Genomic DNA, 16,874 nt, shown 5'->3' with positions numbered 1-16,874 from the left:
TATTATGTTACCTGTAGCGTAATAACGATGCATGGGCTCATTGCTATTGGAATACTAGAATATTGAAAATGGAGCCCTAGGATGCCCTTCCACTTTTTCTGTGAGTCATAACTAAACATATGCTTAACTTCACAGTAGTAATTGAAAAATTAAATCTCTCACCTATGCACCGTCCAGTCCACAGGCAGTGTTGATCATATCGAGCCACACAGGAGTTGCATACATGGCAGTGGAGTGACCTTAATGGCTTCCTTATCTAAGTGGGCAATTAAGAGAGGCCTAAGCAAAAACCAGTGTCTCAAAGTGGTAACAAATCACAAGCAAAATTTTAACTTTAGGTCACAGAGGCATTGGCACAAATCCTAAATAGACCATCAATTCACACAGAGGCTATGGAATGCCTTATTAGTATTTACTTCCATATGTCTACTTTGATTAGGACGTCACTAAGTGGGATCTGAATTCCAGAACCTGTTCACACTGGCTAAGCAGAAATGAGGCAGTACCACAGAGCAAAATAAGCACTCAACCAAGGGAAGGAAACCCAAGTTCCATTTTTAGCACCACCAATAATTTGGGAGAATTTACTTCCTCCCTTGATTCCTCAATTGCAAAATGAGAGGTTTCACTAAGTGGTTTCTAAGGTCATTATGAGCCTCTGATTTGACGTTAGTTCTAATATATGCTTCATGACAGAGAAAAGCAAATAAAACACACGATGGATAATTCACAGAGAGATGTAACCAGAGACAACTTCAAGAGATTATAAACATCATTCTGCCATATGTTCAAGACAGAAAGCTGTTCAGACAGGAATGTAAAATTAGAAATGGGTAAAAACAAAGGTGTATAAATATACCATGAAGATCTGACAAATGCTTACATCAGCAACGTTACCAAGAATTTGCTCTCACTACGGAAAAAAATTATATGAAAAAACTCACAAGACATGATGTACAAAATGTTCTGAAGTCCAGAGAGCCAGTTTCTGCAAGAGTGATGATATTCTGAAAGACAAGAAGTTTGACCTATTACCACATTTTATTGGAAAATGTATTATGCACGGTTATACACCATTCTCACAGTTCTCGCTCCAAACTGAAGTAGTTAGAAAAGCAATTTGGAATACCTGCCACCAAATCATTCTGTGCTTGAAATGATGTGACTCTTCAAGGTTGCATTTTCAACCAACAGCTAATAAATTAGGATGCATAAAAATTATACCACCCCACCACTCCCACCTATCACCTCATCTCTGTGAATGGCAATCATCTCCCAGTTATGATCTGCTAGAGAAAAATAAATATGCACATATACACACACATTAAAAAAGAAAAACCCACCAGTATACATCAAAACTGAAAGTTACAAGCACCAAGGGCTGGGTCTTTCAGGAACACTGGCTTTAGGTAACAAAGACAACATTCTCCAACTTCTAAACATTCATGAGCAACGGAAAACATGCCAGGTCATCTGACAACTTCACATTTGAGGAAGAGGAGGGGCATCTCCTCAGCCAATAAGCAGAAGGACTCTCCCTGGTCACTGACTAGTTACTCTCCATTTATTAAGTAGGGAAATGTAAGCTAAATGACCATTATGAAAATGTTATTACAAGGAAGTAGGAGATCATATTCCTAAAAGGAATCACATCTGAAAAAGTCTTGGTGGGGTATTATTTCAACAGAAAATAAAAATATGTGTTAAAACTTTCATATACATAAATGAAAAAACTGTTAAGAGTGGAAATCTAATTTTTGCTATATCACCCCACATGTCATGCAGCCCTAACAAAAAGCAACACATCTGCATATGTGCATATAAACTTTCTAAAGTTTACAAACCCTCCTATTAAAAATATTAGTAACAAAGAAATCTCACCACTTTCTTTTCTTCTTCAGAAGCCTTAGTGAAGCCTGGATCAGTTGCCCAAGTCTTATAGAAAAAGTATAGAAAGGCTACTATGCTGAAAATGAAACTGAAATAGAAAGGGGCTCCTGCTAAATGTTAAAGCCAAGTTAAGGAATACACCAAACTTCCTTTAAAAATAATGTAATTATGATGTAAGCAAATTTCATCATTGGCACCTAAGAATCTCACCTTCCTTATGCACACATGTCCCTGCCCCTAAATCTCTTCCCCTCCTATGTTCTAATCCTACTGGAATTTGTTCCTACTTGGCTAATAATTAATGTTTCCTTATTAGTTGAAGCTCATATTAAATACTTGATAGGAATAGTTGCAACTTATGAGGAACATCCTGAAAAGTGACAAACACTCAAGACCAAATAAATTTATCTCTAATGGTGTAATTGTGGCTCTCCTGTGAGCATCTAGAAAAATATTCTTTGATCATTTTAACAAAATCATTCAAAGAAACAACCCTCTTGATGCAGAGATTCCAAATAAAAGTATTTCCCTATATATTAGATACATGTTTGCAGAAAGACACTATTAAAGGTACATAGGGCAAGATCCTTTGTGAAAGAATCACATAATTTCTTTATGAAATCCTGATCGACACACGACTCAAAATATATACGTTCAGTTCTCAAAAATACGTTCAGTTTCATAATGTAATGATCCTGCATGCTGAGCTGACTGAATTTTCGACTCCTATTTTGATTAACTTACAAAACAAATGGCAGGGGAATCATTGGATCACCACTCTCCAAGTAAAGTGAATTACACCCTATCACCTCACATAGAAGCTGAAGACACTCCTTGCTTTGGTGCTCTTGCCTGTGTCGTTCACTGACCTAAAATGTCCCCTACTTCCTCTCATTTTCTTCTAAAACCACACTTTTAGGGTGTCCAAGTCTTAACTGCGATTAAAACCTAACTTATATTTTCCCTCCTTCCTTGGAATCTTTTCTGATTCCCTGGAGAGAATCATCCTCTCCCTTCCCTGAATTTAAGAATGCTTTATCTATGGCACTCAGATGTGGACTATAGTTTATAGACACACAGCCTTCCCAGTAAGCTGGTAACACTTTTGCAGTTAAGTCTCTCAATATGGAGCTAAAATTTGCCTTTCTATAACTTCAACCAACTGATTTTCATTCATTAGATCCTTTAGATCTGCACTGTAGCTGTCTTTTAGATCTAACCTACATAAGCTTATCCCCTCATTGGTTCAATACATTTTTATTGAGTGCCCATTCTACATAGTGCATTGGCTTCCAAATGATAGACTTTCAAACACTTGAAATTGGAAGACAGTGATCATACCTCCAAGATAAATAGCAACACCATCCTTATATAACATTTTCCTGGTCATGTTCCTCTGTTCATGCTCCCATTTGTCATTCTCTCTTTTAAAAGGATATAATTCAAAACAGAGCAAACACCAGTGTAGAGGACAGAGAAGCTGCTGTTGTCTTTTGCTTGGACACTCAAATCCTTGTAATACTATGTGAGAATATACTTGCTTTCTTGACAGCTGCATCACTAGCCACACTGAGCATTTAGTCACAGCTCCTCGTTCCTTTGCACTTGACCAGAAGCTATGTCATAGCTCACCATAACATGCACTTGTATAACTGATTTTCTGAAACTCAGTATGGGACTTCACATGTATTTATCCCTCTTAAACTTAACTCAGTTAGTTACAGCCAATATCACAAATGTAATATTCAGTGATTCACCATTTCTCTCCTGAGTTTGAATTTTATCTTCAAACTCATCAATAAGGTTCTATTTTATTGTACTCAATCCCCCCTCGTACAAGCCAGACATTACTTGCTGAACTTATAAAAGATACCAAAAGAAACTGATCATCTGAGAAGCCAACCTAGAATTGCCCTTGAAATTAGTTTAAACATGCAGCCTTCCACATCAATTTTATTCATAAGAATAATAATAATAAAATATTAGGTATATTTATAGAATGCCAATTTTGCCATGGGGACTGTGGTGAGCACTTTATAGTAATCCTTGCAGCCACACCATGAGCTTGTTTCTGTTATCTCCAATTTACAGAAAAACTAAGGCTTGGTGAAATTATGTACCTTGCCCCAGTGGTGCATAACTAGTCTGAAAAGAGCTAAAACTCAAAATCGTTTTGTCTTCTTCCATAGTGCCCCAGAATGTCTTCCCCTAATAGGCCAGTATCTGCGGAAGCAGATGCCCTTATTCAATCCAGACGGCAGCCTGAGACAAAGCTAGCCTAAACCCAGGGCAGCATCTCAGTTCATCCACAAGGCAGTTCCAAGATTTAAAATTTAGTTTGAAGAACATTGTTCTGATGGTGAAGTATGCCACCTACTGACTTATAAGCCCTCACAAGTAGCAGGTTCATATGGTTGCCTAGAACAAAGGGCTTTAGGTTGTACAAGCAAATAAAATCATCCATCTTGTTGATTCCAACATCTTAAGATTCTGTCTAGCTATGGAAATCAGTTCTCTTTTGTTAATTTTAATCACGGCCCATTTAACTCTTTCACGGCCCACTAATGAATAGCAGTCTGAGATTAAAACAAAAACAAACAAAAAAAACTCATCCAAGAAATAGGTTTATTACTTAAGGATCAGGACCCAGGACCAAGTCCAGCTTAGGGGTGTGTTGTTCTCTTAGTGTTGGCCAAGTCCTGTCACCTAGAAATGGGGAGAGGGGTTACTTGGGCTGTAACCATTTATGACTTTGATTCTACAAATTTGAAATAATTCAATATTTGTGCAAAATCTGACATGTTTCTCAAATTTTAAAAATTTATCAAAAACACATTTTTAAAACTGTTTTATTCCACTGCCATATGGATTGGTAAACAAAAATATAAGCTATCTTTCCTTCCTCAGTATCATGTCAATTACCCTAGAATTTATGAGCGTTAGGTCTTCTGCAAGTGATTCTGTTGTATCCTGTGCTGTTATTTGATGCACTCATGACTACTTATAAAATCATGTATTTTTCTATCATAATAATAATATCATCCAAGCCTTCATTAAGTCGTGGTAATAAGGCTAGTGCTTAAAAAACTGCCACCAAATCAGTAATTATGAGACAAAGAAGAGATAATAAAATCTTTTGAAAAAAGCCAAATGGCCCCAATGTATGCTGTGCCATTCACTTAAAGAAACCTGAAAAATTAAATTAGAGATAATGCTCAGAAATAAAAAGGAGCATAAAGGAAAAACATGCTATAATGGATGTGGACATATGTACTTTGAGAACTCCTATGGCCATCTCATTTCACATTTATTCCTATGGAAAAAATATTCTTGAATTCAGTTTATGCATGTCTCCCATAAACATTCTGTTCTTTCTTTTTGGAAATGCTATTACCAGAAAGAGAAGTAATGTGGAAGTTTAAATGAATACACTGAAAGGTATATTTCTATCTACAACATTCCTTCTTCTCCTACTCCATAAGCAAAGCAAGGCCATCAGGGCTTCTCAGGGTCCTTGGAAGGGGAGAAGGGAGTTCGGCAAGAGGTGGGAAGATTGAAAATGCCTTCCACCTACCTGAAGTCACAAATGGTTAGAGCCCAAGTAACCCCTCTCCCCATTTCTAGGTGACAGGACTTGGCCAACACTAAGAGAACAACACACCCCTAAGCTGGACTTGGTCCTGGGCCCTGATCCTTAAGTAATAAACCTATTCCTTGGATGAGTTTTTTTTTGTTTGTTTTTGTTTTAATCTCAGGCTGCTATTCATTAGTGGGTCATGAAAGAATTAAATGGGCCATGATTAAAATTTTTTAAAAAGGAAATGGGATGAAATAACACCATAGAGTAAAGCATATCTTAGGAGTACAGTCTTTGTTTTACATATATGTTGAGTGGCAAAGTACATTTATTTTCACTGTGGATTGAGAATCATTGCCTTAGATAATATCACTAACACTTACCATTACTGAGGAAGCCATATTTTCCCCAATATCCCTTTCATGCAGTCCGTCTTAGTACTCAGAAAATGTATTAATTAACTATAACTGCTGACCAAATTATGAGAACCATCTGACCTTGAAGGAATCTCAAGACAATCCAACAAATTATGGTACAAGTAAAACAATAATACATTCTACTGTTCCCCTCCTATGAGTAATAAATACTAGATACTTACTGTTTCCATAATGTACTCTGAGACTACTTTTAGAATCAAGTAGATTTTCAACATTAAACATCTTCATCCAGAACCATTAAATGCATGCAAATATAAGTTGCATTCCCTGGGCCTTTTCCAATACCTAAATTCCTAACAATAACATTACTCTTTTAAAGGCAAAATGAGATACGCCTCAAAATTGATGCTTAAAGGATATCAGGAAAAAATAAGATGAACCAAGTCATAAATATCCAAAAAACAGAACTTAGCAGAAAGGCTGTTGGTAAGTATACAAGGTTCTTATACCCAACCAAGAACCTAAAAGAAAAAAGATAAATATAAGTTATTAGTATGACTTGTATTAATTTTAGTTCTAAATTTCCCTAAATAATAATGGTAGTAATAATACCAGCAGCAACAGTAATAGCTTTCACATACTGAGTGCTTACTATGTGTCACTTTCCATGTGGTAATAGAGTTATGCAACATCATCTCCCCATTTTACACAGGAGAAAACTAAAGCACAACGACTCTCAAGAAGTGTATGTTCTAGTTCTTCTAACCAACTCATACAATATTTAATTCACAACAATTTAATATATGTTTTCAATGAATCTTTTGTATTTCTACTGAGATATATATTTTTATTTCTTTTTTGGCATATATTTTTAAATACACTATAATGCAAAAATTTATATACTTGAGATTCACCTTTACATTTAGCAAGCTTTCTTCCAGAGACTAAAATGATATTTGTTAAGCATACTGATGCACACAACCTTAAGCACATTCATCCTATAATCAGCTTGAGAAGTAGACACTTCATATAAAAAGATACACAAAGGCTAAAAATGATACTAGTATTCAGAACACTAACAATCTCACTTGGGTCACAGGCAACTTGAGGTTCACATGTAATTTATCCAAAATACTGCAGTTTCAAAAGAAAATGTCTTTTACACTAAATACTCACTACAGTCATCTTATGCATGAATATAGTTTACCTGAATATATTTTAAAATTTATTCCAGGAAAAAACAATGATTAACAGTAGGTATGAAGGGTTAAAAAAAATTAGCTAGCAGGATCACAACCATAATAATGGTAAGTTCATATTTGAGAAGAACTAAAGAATCCAAACTTTAGATGCTCAACATGCTGCCAAAATAGGCCAAATGAAACCCTTGCAACCTCCAGGGTATGGTCTGTCGGAGATCTTGCAGCAAAAAATGCATTTGACCAATTAGGTTAATGCAATGAACTACTAATTTACAAGAGCCTGCTACCACTACATGTCCACTCCTGACAGGTGTCAGGTTAACAGCCCAGATCAATAAGCAACTGCCCTGTAATAATAGTAGTTTACAGTTGCTTTCCTCCATGAAATTGGGACCCTATAGAGGAATATGAGAAATAAAGGATGTATGAATAAAGTTGTCATATGCATTTGACTCACATTGGAATTGTGTCCATTTTTATAATGTAGGCTTCAACTACAATAAACGAATAACCAAACATAATCTCAAATGTTCCTATCCTAGGGGAGTAGATATTACCAGCCCTTGCTTCCTCTCTGAAAAAGGAGTGATGGCTCTGATCCCTGGTGATTTGGCTTAAAATTTATTTAGAGCCCAAGTTAATCCAATTAGTGGAAAGTGAATAAATATCTCTAAGTTACAAGTTGTCTGAATAGCAGACAATTTTAGGCATTTTGCTATTTTTCAGAAATTTGAGTTTTCACATTACATTTAAATTCTAATTCATTTCCAGCCAATTGTCCTGCTCTTGGGTGATATAGTAGTAAGATTGCTCTAATACTTCATTTGCTCTTATGACAAAAGCAGGGCATGCTTATGCCAGAGAATGCTGGCAAGCGACAGAAAGACAGCGGAATACTCATAATCATAACCTGCAAAGAGCAACCCTGTATTTCCTTTTAGATTCTTTTCTATGGATCACCATCATTACATTTTTCTTTCATTCAGTGAATGAAAATGTTTAACAGCAGAGACAAGTTTCCTGCTTTTATGGGCTTTACATTGCAGGAAAGTGATTAAGTGCTACAAGAAAATAAAACAGGGATGCAGCAGCATCAGTCAGGAATGGCCTCACTAAGCAGGTGACAGCTGAACTGAGGTCTGAATGACATATCCAACTATGAAAAGATAAGGTGTCACAACACTTCAGACAAAGACCCAAGCAAGGGCCAAGGCCCCAGGTGGGAATGAGCCTGATGTGTGAGAAAGAAGGTACAGTGCAATGAGGAGAAAGGAAAGAGAGGAAGTCGCTGGGGAGGGAACGAATCACATAACACCCCATAGGCAAGGAGTCTGGATTTTGTTCTGAGTACAAGAAAAAGTTACTAGAGCGCTTTAAGCAGGGAGAAAAGAAAGAACTTATCTGCTTTTTAAAAGACTCCCTTGATTGCTAAGTGGGGGTAAACTCCAGGGGGATAAGAAGTCAGGAGACCAGTGAGGAGACTTGGTCTAGGATGCGAGTTGTGGAGATGGAGACAGGCAGGTAGGGAACACTTGGTAATGGGTTGGACATGGGAGGTGAGGAGAGGATGACAGTAATCCAAGCATGACACCCATATTCATTTGAGGAACTGGATGCCATTTGATTGAGAAAGGAAAGAGAGAAGAAGAGATGGGGGGTGATATGATTATTGAGTACTATGTGTCAGCTATAGTTCTATGTGTTTACATGTGTTAACCATGAGGCAGGCATTATCACAACAGTTAACCCTCATTTTATAGCAACTTGTTCAACGTCAGACTGTCATGTGGTAAAGCTTAACTTGAATTCAAGCAGTCTGACTCTTAACCATTAACTATATATAATCATGTATAAATATAGTCCTAAAAATAAAACCATATTTACTATTTTATAACCTCTCACAATTTAACTCAACTAAAAATGACTGAGAGCAAAAATAACTAGCTTAAAATAAATTTAGAAAAAGGAAACAATTTCTGAAAAATGAGCAAAAATGCTTCAAGATGATTACAAAATCTTGAATAATTATGAAATGATTACAAAAATCTCCCCATCATTCACCAAAAATAACAATTAAAACGTGACCCAGGATATTTATTTTCCACCAGTTGTCAAGTCAACCAAGTTACTGGGTTGAGCAATTTGCTTTCAGCCAAATAATATGCTACCAGAGCCCTTTCCTCCCATCCACCCGCAGGATGCTGTTATATGGTAAGTAATATTTACAGCATGATAAAAATCTGTGACTCCAGCTAACCAACAACAGAAATAAGAAATAAAATCAGAAACACAATAACCAGCCTTGCAAAAATTAACATACACACCTTGGAAACAAAGATGTCAGAAAAAACAGTGTTACTAGAAGACATCCTTTTAAAAGCCAAGAATCTGAATTGAAGTCCAATATGTATCCAACAGCCCACATGGTAATCACAGAAAGCATCAGCAGCAGGAAGAGCTATTAAGAGATTCAGAATTTTAGAGCTTTATGGATTTTACCTCTTAAGTATCTAATAATAGTGCAATATAAGAACTACTTCCAAAGTATATAATAACAATTAATACAACAACAAAGCTAACACAAAGTTTTCCTCTAAAATTGCTGATTGATAAATTTGAGGTTTGAGAGATTGTACATCTTGGAAACAATCTTTTCTTTTTTTTTTTTGAGATGAAGTTTCATTCTTGTTGCCCAGGCTGGAGCACAATGGTGTGATCTCGGCTCACTGCAACCTCTGTCTCCCGGGTTCAAGCGATTCTCCTGGCTCAGCCTCCCAAGTAGCTGGGATTACAGGCACCCACCACCATGCCTGGCTAATTTTTGTATATTTAGTAGAGACGGGGTTTCACTGTGTTGACCAGGCTGGTCTTGAACTTCTGACCTCAGGCGATCCACCTGCCTCGGCCTCCCAAAGTGCGAAACAATCTTTTAAAAGCCCTACATTTTATAAAATGTTATTAAACATATTTTGTTTTGTTTTCTTCTCTACAAGAAATGGTGGTCTTTTAGAAAACTGTTAATGAGAGCTAAGATTTTTCAAAATAACTTCTTGCAAACAGTATTCTATATTGGAAAGCATAAAGCAAGCTCAAGGGACTACATAGAAATTAATACAAAAGACTTAATGAGGGAACTATAAGAGCTCCAACCTGGGCACTGCACCATGCCATCCCTGATGCAGAAGGTCAGATGCAATAGGTCTGCAGAAAAGATGAGCTATGTTTGGAGAACGTTGAATTTTAAATGCCTATGGACAACTAGGAGACAACCAGCTGGCAGTCAAAAGCAGGTCTAGCATTCTGGAAGACTTGAAATTTATCAGTACATAGGTGGTAAAGCCGTGAGTGAATAACATCCCAAAGACTGTGTGCAGGTAGAAAGGGGGCAGAATCTTAGCCAAAACAAACATTTAAGGGGAAAAAAGCAAAGTCACCAAAAATAACCAAGAACAACTGACCAGAAAGGCAGGATGAGAACCGGCAGAAAGAAAGGTTTCAGGGAATCCAGGGAAGAGAGTTTTGAGAAGGGGGATGTTCTCAGTGTCAAATGTCACATGGAGATCAAAGATTGAAATATGTCCTCATGATGCTACTAATTCAGGTTTATTTTGGCAAAGTTAAAAGAATGAAACTTCTATGAAACAACAGTCTGACTGAATTGAAGCTGGGCCCCATGTTTGTGCAATGCAGTCTTTAATGACAAGATATGAGACCTTGAAAGCAAGCAGGGCTTCCTTCTTTCTTCTTCCATTTTCACCTCTCTAAGCCATATCTAGGAGTGGATAATTTCAAATGACATTAAATCTTTAAAATGTTTCCTATTCCAATTGGCATGATGACACAAAATGGGCTAGTTTAGATTTTTTTTAATGTAAATTTAGAATCTCCTAGCAACATAATCTCAGAACGGAGATAAGAATTAAATATGGATCTCAAAATTCTAAATCCTAGATATAACACTCTTACAGACAAGCTGCCCTAATCATTCAACAAATACTTGAGGGCATATTATATGCAAGGTACTATTCTAGGCACTTGGGACACATCAATGAATTTAAGATCTTTTTCTCACTTAAATTCTAGCTGGGGAAGATAGACAAATAAATATACTAAGTGAATTTTATAGTATATAAAAACCTGGATGACAAAGGGCCCTATAGGCCATCATAAAGACTTTGCTTTTACTCTAGGAGAAATGAGGAGACATCATAGGAATGTGAGCTGATAAGTGACATGACCTGACTTACATTTTAGAAGATTCATCTGCTGAACCAACATGGCAGTGGTAGAGTGGTAAGAAGGGGTCAGATTCTGGACATAAACTGAAGGCTGAACTAGTTAACCCGTCTTTCTAATGGACTGCATATGTGGTATGACAAAAAAAAAAAAAAAGGCGAAGACAGAGGAATGCTGGAGTTACCAGCTACTGAGATGGGGAAGGCTTGGCTTAGTCAGGGGAAGGGTGGGGAGGGTATCAGGAGATGCCTATCAGACATCAAAGCGGATGAGTAAAGTAGGTAATTGGATATATGAGCATGGAAGGGTCTAGACTAGAGAGACAAATATGGGAGTTATCAACATATAGATGGCATTTATGGAATGAATAGATAGAAAGGAAGCTCAATAACAAAATCCTGGGGCACCCTACCAACAAGAGATGGGGGAGAAGTGGAGGAGCTGGCAAAGGAGACTGAGGAATAACCACTATTTCTTTCTCTCCCCACTCCACATGCCTAATGCAAAAGCAGTGTAGCATTCATGATGATCCTCTACATAACAATACAGTGTCTGTTAATTTAGAATCACTCTGAAAGTACAATTACTAATTATTATTAATAAGATGATGGTATCATATTTGAAAACACTAGAAACAGTGGAATCAATCCAATATTCCATTTTAACAATTTAAATAGTATTCACTTCTATGACTTAGATTTTCTTAGCCATTCATGAGAATAACCTGAAGTTTCTAACGTTTTCCATTATTCAGTTCATTTTAAAGTTTAGAGGAACACCACTCAGAATTGCTAAGCTAAAAAAATGAATAAAATTTGGATTTAATCTCTCAAAATTCCAGTGTTTTCTTTTATAAAGTGACATCATATGCCTAAAGTTTTCAACACTATCATTTTTAAAGTCCTCATAATTCTAAGGAAACATTGTAAATGTTATTATTTTCTTTTCAATAAATAAAATTTTAGTAAGGAATAAACTATTCCTACAAGCTTCTATAAAACTCCTTGCAACAAGGTGCTTTTCCCATTGTGTCTCTAAAAATCAAAACCTTTTGCATTTCAATACATTCATTAAATAAATGTGGAAGTACACAATGATATTCATAACGTAACAAGCAGTTTTAGAGCATCTAGTTGAGGACCAACAATAAATAGCCAACGAAAGTGCCAAATTTCCAACTTTGGGTAATAGGATGCGGGGGAAAGATATAGTCAGCAGATATAATGCAGCAAAAAGCCAACTCTCTGGTTTCCTCTGATGCCTTAATAAACAAAACCAAATGAACAAAAAAAGTCATCTATCCCATAGAAAAGACCCCATATGAAAATACCTCGCATTTCTGCAGCCACCTCCAAAGTCTGAACTTTTGGTTGGCTCTCATTTTGGCTTCTGTTTTTAGCATATGAATAATGAGCTGATTTTTGTTTTGTAGAGCCATATCAAGAGGTGTTTCTCCCTTAAAAAAGAGTGGGGTAAAAAGTTTAAAAGTATTTTTAATATATTATGAGTGCTAAACTTTTTTTAAACACACCAGAATCATAGACTCAACACATTATTCCAAGGATAGCCAGCTATTATCATTTATATCTATCTTGGGGTAACTGAAAACAAATATATAGCTTATCTTTACGTTAATTTATCAATCTTCTAACTCAAGATATAATAAACTAAGGGAGATAAATACCTGGCCATACCTTAACATTCTGGATATCCAGGCTAGAACCAGCTTCCAAAAGCTTATCAACTGCATTAACATTTCCTGCTGCAACTGCCCAGTGAAGTGGAGTGTTTTGGTGTATTTTATCAACCACATTGAGAGAAGGATTAAACTTTAAAAGAAATCCAGTTGGTTCTGGCCTGTCTCAAAATAATAAAATACCAAGAGGCATTAACAGAGATGATGACTTAAGGAGTAAATGCAAATTATGAATCTTTTAAGATAATGCCATCAATTAACCATTCAGTTAAGTATTCAGAACTGAGAAACTTCTTTGTACTGAGTTCTATTCTAGGTACTAATAGGAGATTAAAAAAAAAAGACATCTATTAAATGACGACCTGCTATATAGATAGATAATTTTAACAATGCAGTGGAATAACTGCTTTTGTTTTTCAAACTTTTCCTTTCATATTGTTGTTCTATTGGCTAACAATTTTCTTTGAATATAGATTTAACTTTAGCCAATATTAAATGCTATGCTATTTATTCAATTAAAGACTAAATGTATGTCTTAGTTGAGGAGCTAACTTCATACTCTCCATCAAATCAACTGTTAAATAAAACAGGTATAAATTATGTCCTAAAATATTTGTATATCTTAGAAAGTTACAGACTAGAAGACAGAATTCAGTAAAATATTTTTACTTTACCAATACCTTTCCTTCCTTCATGACCACTGAAGAGATTCTTTTAATAAAACAATATTCTACTTTATTTATTCCATCAATATCTTTATAGAGATTATACCTGACTTCAGATTTACCAGCAAAGAAGAGAAAATGCTTTTTAATAAAATTCTACCTCCAGTCCTACCATTCCATGAACAAAAAGGAAATAGCATTAGAACTAACACAGTTCCTAGAACAGAAGTCCTAAGTACAAGCAAAATCAGAGATTCAATACAACATAGAAACAAACTGCTAAAGTGAGAACTGTCGTAAGTATCTGCTTAGATAAATAACAGAAGTTGAACTATACAGTGGTCATTAATCATGTGTTTATAGAAATAAATACACAGAAAAACTTAAATATGTAAGTGCCTGATCTGAACATACAGACTCTTTTCAGTTAACGATATTTTCAAAGTAGTCCAGAATGATGTCAGAGAATTTCAAAATTTAACATTTTCCAGAAAGCAGACTTATCACTTAGATTTCAAATTATGAGAACATTTAAAATTATAGCCATTTTTTTAAAGCCAAAGGAAGAAATACAAGTCATGTTAACAAGTATATTTCAAGGTATATCTACTTGATAGGTAAGGAAATTTTTTTCTTATTAGTAGCTTTCAAACTTTTTGCCAAAGCTATCAGAAAAGAGAAAATGTATTTCAAGGCTGCTTTTCTAACTATAACTACCTTGAAAGTCGATTATCACAGTCTCAGTGTGAAAAATCTTATTTTCTTCAATGTACTATCATCTCACATAGACACAGATACTTAAAATTACATACACAGAAAAGAAATAGTTGGAACCAAGAATGAGATTGAGCGGACTAAATTAAACTCACCCAATTACTTTGTGAGCTGATAACATGAGAGGTGTCTGCCCATTTACATCTGTCATATTCACACTCTATTCAAAAAGAAGACAATTAGCATAACTGTAAATACACTCAAAAGTCTATTTGTTCTCTTAATAGAAATATCTCTTTAATACATTCAATACTACCATTATTTCTACATAAAGGGCTCAAATATCATTTGATAAAAAGAATGTTTTGCTCACTTCCATAGGGTAAAAATCCACGGATTTCCACAAAATATTTTTAAAAAGAAAATCTGAATATATAATGTAAAGTGTTATATGATGTGAACACAGTTAAGGGAAAGAGTAAAATGTTGATAGCTACCATCAAATACAAGAGATGGTAGAGACCTTAAAAGTCACCTAGTTGAGACCTTAGTTGACACATTAATTCGCATTATCATTTCTTATACAAAGTCATTCAGTATCTACTCAAACACTTCCAGTAAATAGTGAATTCCCTATCTTCTGAGGCAACTTGTCTTTCTGGACTTATCATATTAAGTTTTAAATAGTAAAATATGAAAATTTCCTTTCTATTTTCTGGAACACAGAAAAAAAAGGAAATCATATTTCCATGAGGATACAATCCTTTTAATAAGACAGGTCTAGGTTTAAGGTATACAGCAATGGTTTCAGCTAAGCCAAAGAAAAACAGTTTCAGCTTCTGAAGATTCTTTTGGACCTTGGAGGAACAGGACTTGGGAAGGCACCTAAGAGAAGCAGACAGGACTCTTCCTCATATATTTATATTTTTCCAACAATGAAACCTAGGAGGTTATAATTCTACTTCAATCAGCTAAGTCTGAGAGAAAGTGCTTATTTAAAGGGAGCACAATCATTCCAACAGCATTTGTGCAAACAGTTTTCATGCCTTTTACAGGCAAGTCTCCTAATACGTAAACTACTTTGCTACCAGAAAACATATTCCAGGCAAGTATAATTGACAGTGAAACTTACAATAACCTATAATTTAACCTGTGCCTCTCAAGGCAAGTCAATTTTCATGGAATTACTTTAGAGAACAATAAGAAACATACATTCAAATTGGCCTCCCATTTGGGCTCAAATAATGAAAGCAAATGATGGGTTAATTTAGTGATTTGACTACCATTTTTATATTCAACTAGAAGAAAAATACAGGCTTTGAAGTCATGTTTTTGAGAAACTCTGCAAATTACTGGGTTCATAAGAAAAACTATTACCAGCTTACAAGTTCCAGAAACATCTATTATACGTTACTGAGCTAAATGACCTGTCCTTTTCCCTCCAATGAAGCTGAAAAGCAGTATTCAATAGCTAAACATACTGAGGCTAATATCTGAATATCTGGATATCCATTAACCTCCACTTTAAAAATGAGAAGAGACTACTACTAATAATTTCCCCAACCTCTTCAGATGATAAAAACTGGAGTATAAGACACATTTCAGAACATACCTGTCCCTTTGAGATGAGATATGCTATAATAGGCATGTGTTGAAACAATACTGCCAGGTGGATGCTGCTGAATCCCTCTCCATCAATAAGAGTGGGGTCTGCACCATGCTGGAGTAATAATATGACCATAGGTAAATGTCCTTGTCTGCAAACAGAAGACAAAAAGCCATTCTGTAGCATGCAGAAAAAGCAAAAAGTCAGGGTGAGACTGATATTCCTAAGACATGAGGGATTTTGGTTACATATAAAAAATATTTCCTAACAGTAAGATTTTTGAAACAATGGTGATTGTCCAAACATTTTTAACTTAGATGCTGCAAACTTAGAACTATATGGATAATCATTCTCTTTTTTTTTTTTTTTTTTGAGACGGAGTCTCGCTCTGTGACCCAGGCTGGAGTGCAGTGGCACAATCTCGGCTCACTGCAACATCTGCCTCCCAGGTTCAAGCGGTTCTCCTGCCTCAGCAGGGACTACAGGCACATGCCACCATGCCCACCTAATTTTTTGTATTTTTAGTAGAGATGGGGTTTCATTGTGTTAGCCAGGATGGTCTCGATCTCCTGACCTCATGATCTGCCTGCCTGGGCCTCCCAAAGTGCTGGGATTACAGGCATGAGCCACTGCACCCGGCCTGGATAATCATTCTTGAGTGCAAGTGATAAACTTGGTAACTTCCCAATCTACCTTAAACCTGACCTTCACACATTAGCATACGTGAATAATAATTCTTTATGACATGGTAACAATGAAGATTCTAAGACCACTTAGATGTCACTGTCATTTTAAAATCAAAAAATCATAAGCCAGATATACAGAAATATAATATTCATAAACTATGGGTTTAATGTGATAATATTAAGAGCTATATATTCATATGCTTTTCTTATGCTTGACTATGGTTC

The 16,874-nt window shown here is 35.7% G+C and overlaps 1 protein-coding gene across 3 annotated transcripts in view; it reads right to left on the bottom strand.

The window, feature by feature from the left end:
* Positions 1–16,874, bottom strand: part of ZDHHC13 (zDHHC palmitoyltransferase 13) — a 59,334-nt gene that overhangs the window by 11,095 nt on the left and 31,365 nt on the right. For all 3 annotated transcript variants that reach the window (XM_004050816.5, XM_055354199.2, XM_055354198.2), the window contains exons 5-13: positions 15,970–16,114; positions 14,513–14,577; positions 12,977–13,139; positions 12,613–12,738; positions 9,371–9,504; positions 6,265–6,365; positions 1,882–2,006; positions 945–1,007; positions 163–256 (exon numbers count right to left, since the gene is read on the bottom strand). In XM_004050816.5, the coding sequence (XP_004050864.2) occupies positions 163–256; positions 945–1,007; positions 1,882–2,006; positions 6,265–6,365; positions 9,371–9,504; positions 12,613–12,738; positions 12,977–13,139; positions 14,513–14,577; positions 15,970–16,114 (1,016 nt within the window). The remainder of the gene's footprint in view (positions 1–162; positions 257–944; positions 1,008–1,881; positions 2,007–6,264; positions 6,366–9,370; positions 9,505–12,612; positions 12,739–12,976; positions 13,140–14,512; positions 14,578–15,969; positions 16,115–16,874) is intronic.

Source organism: Gorilla gorilla, chromosome 9, assembly GCF_029281585.2.
Source record: "Gorilla gorilla gorilla isolate KB3781 chromosome 9, NHGRI_mGorGor1-v2.1_pri, whole genome shotgun sequence".
Lineage (NCBI taxonomy): Eukaryota > Metazoa > Chordata > Mammalia > Primates > Hominidae > Gorilla > Gorilla gorilla.
This window is presented reverse-complemented; position numbering and strand designations above follow the sequence as displayed.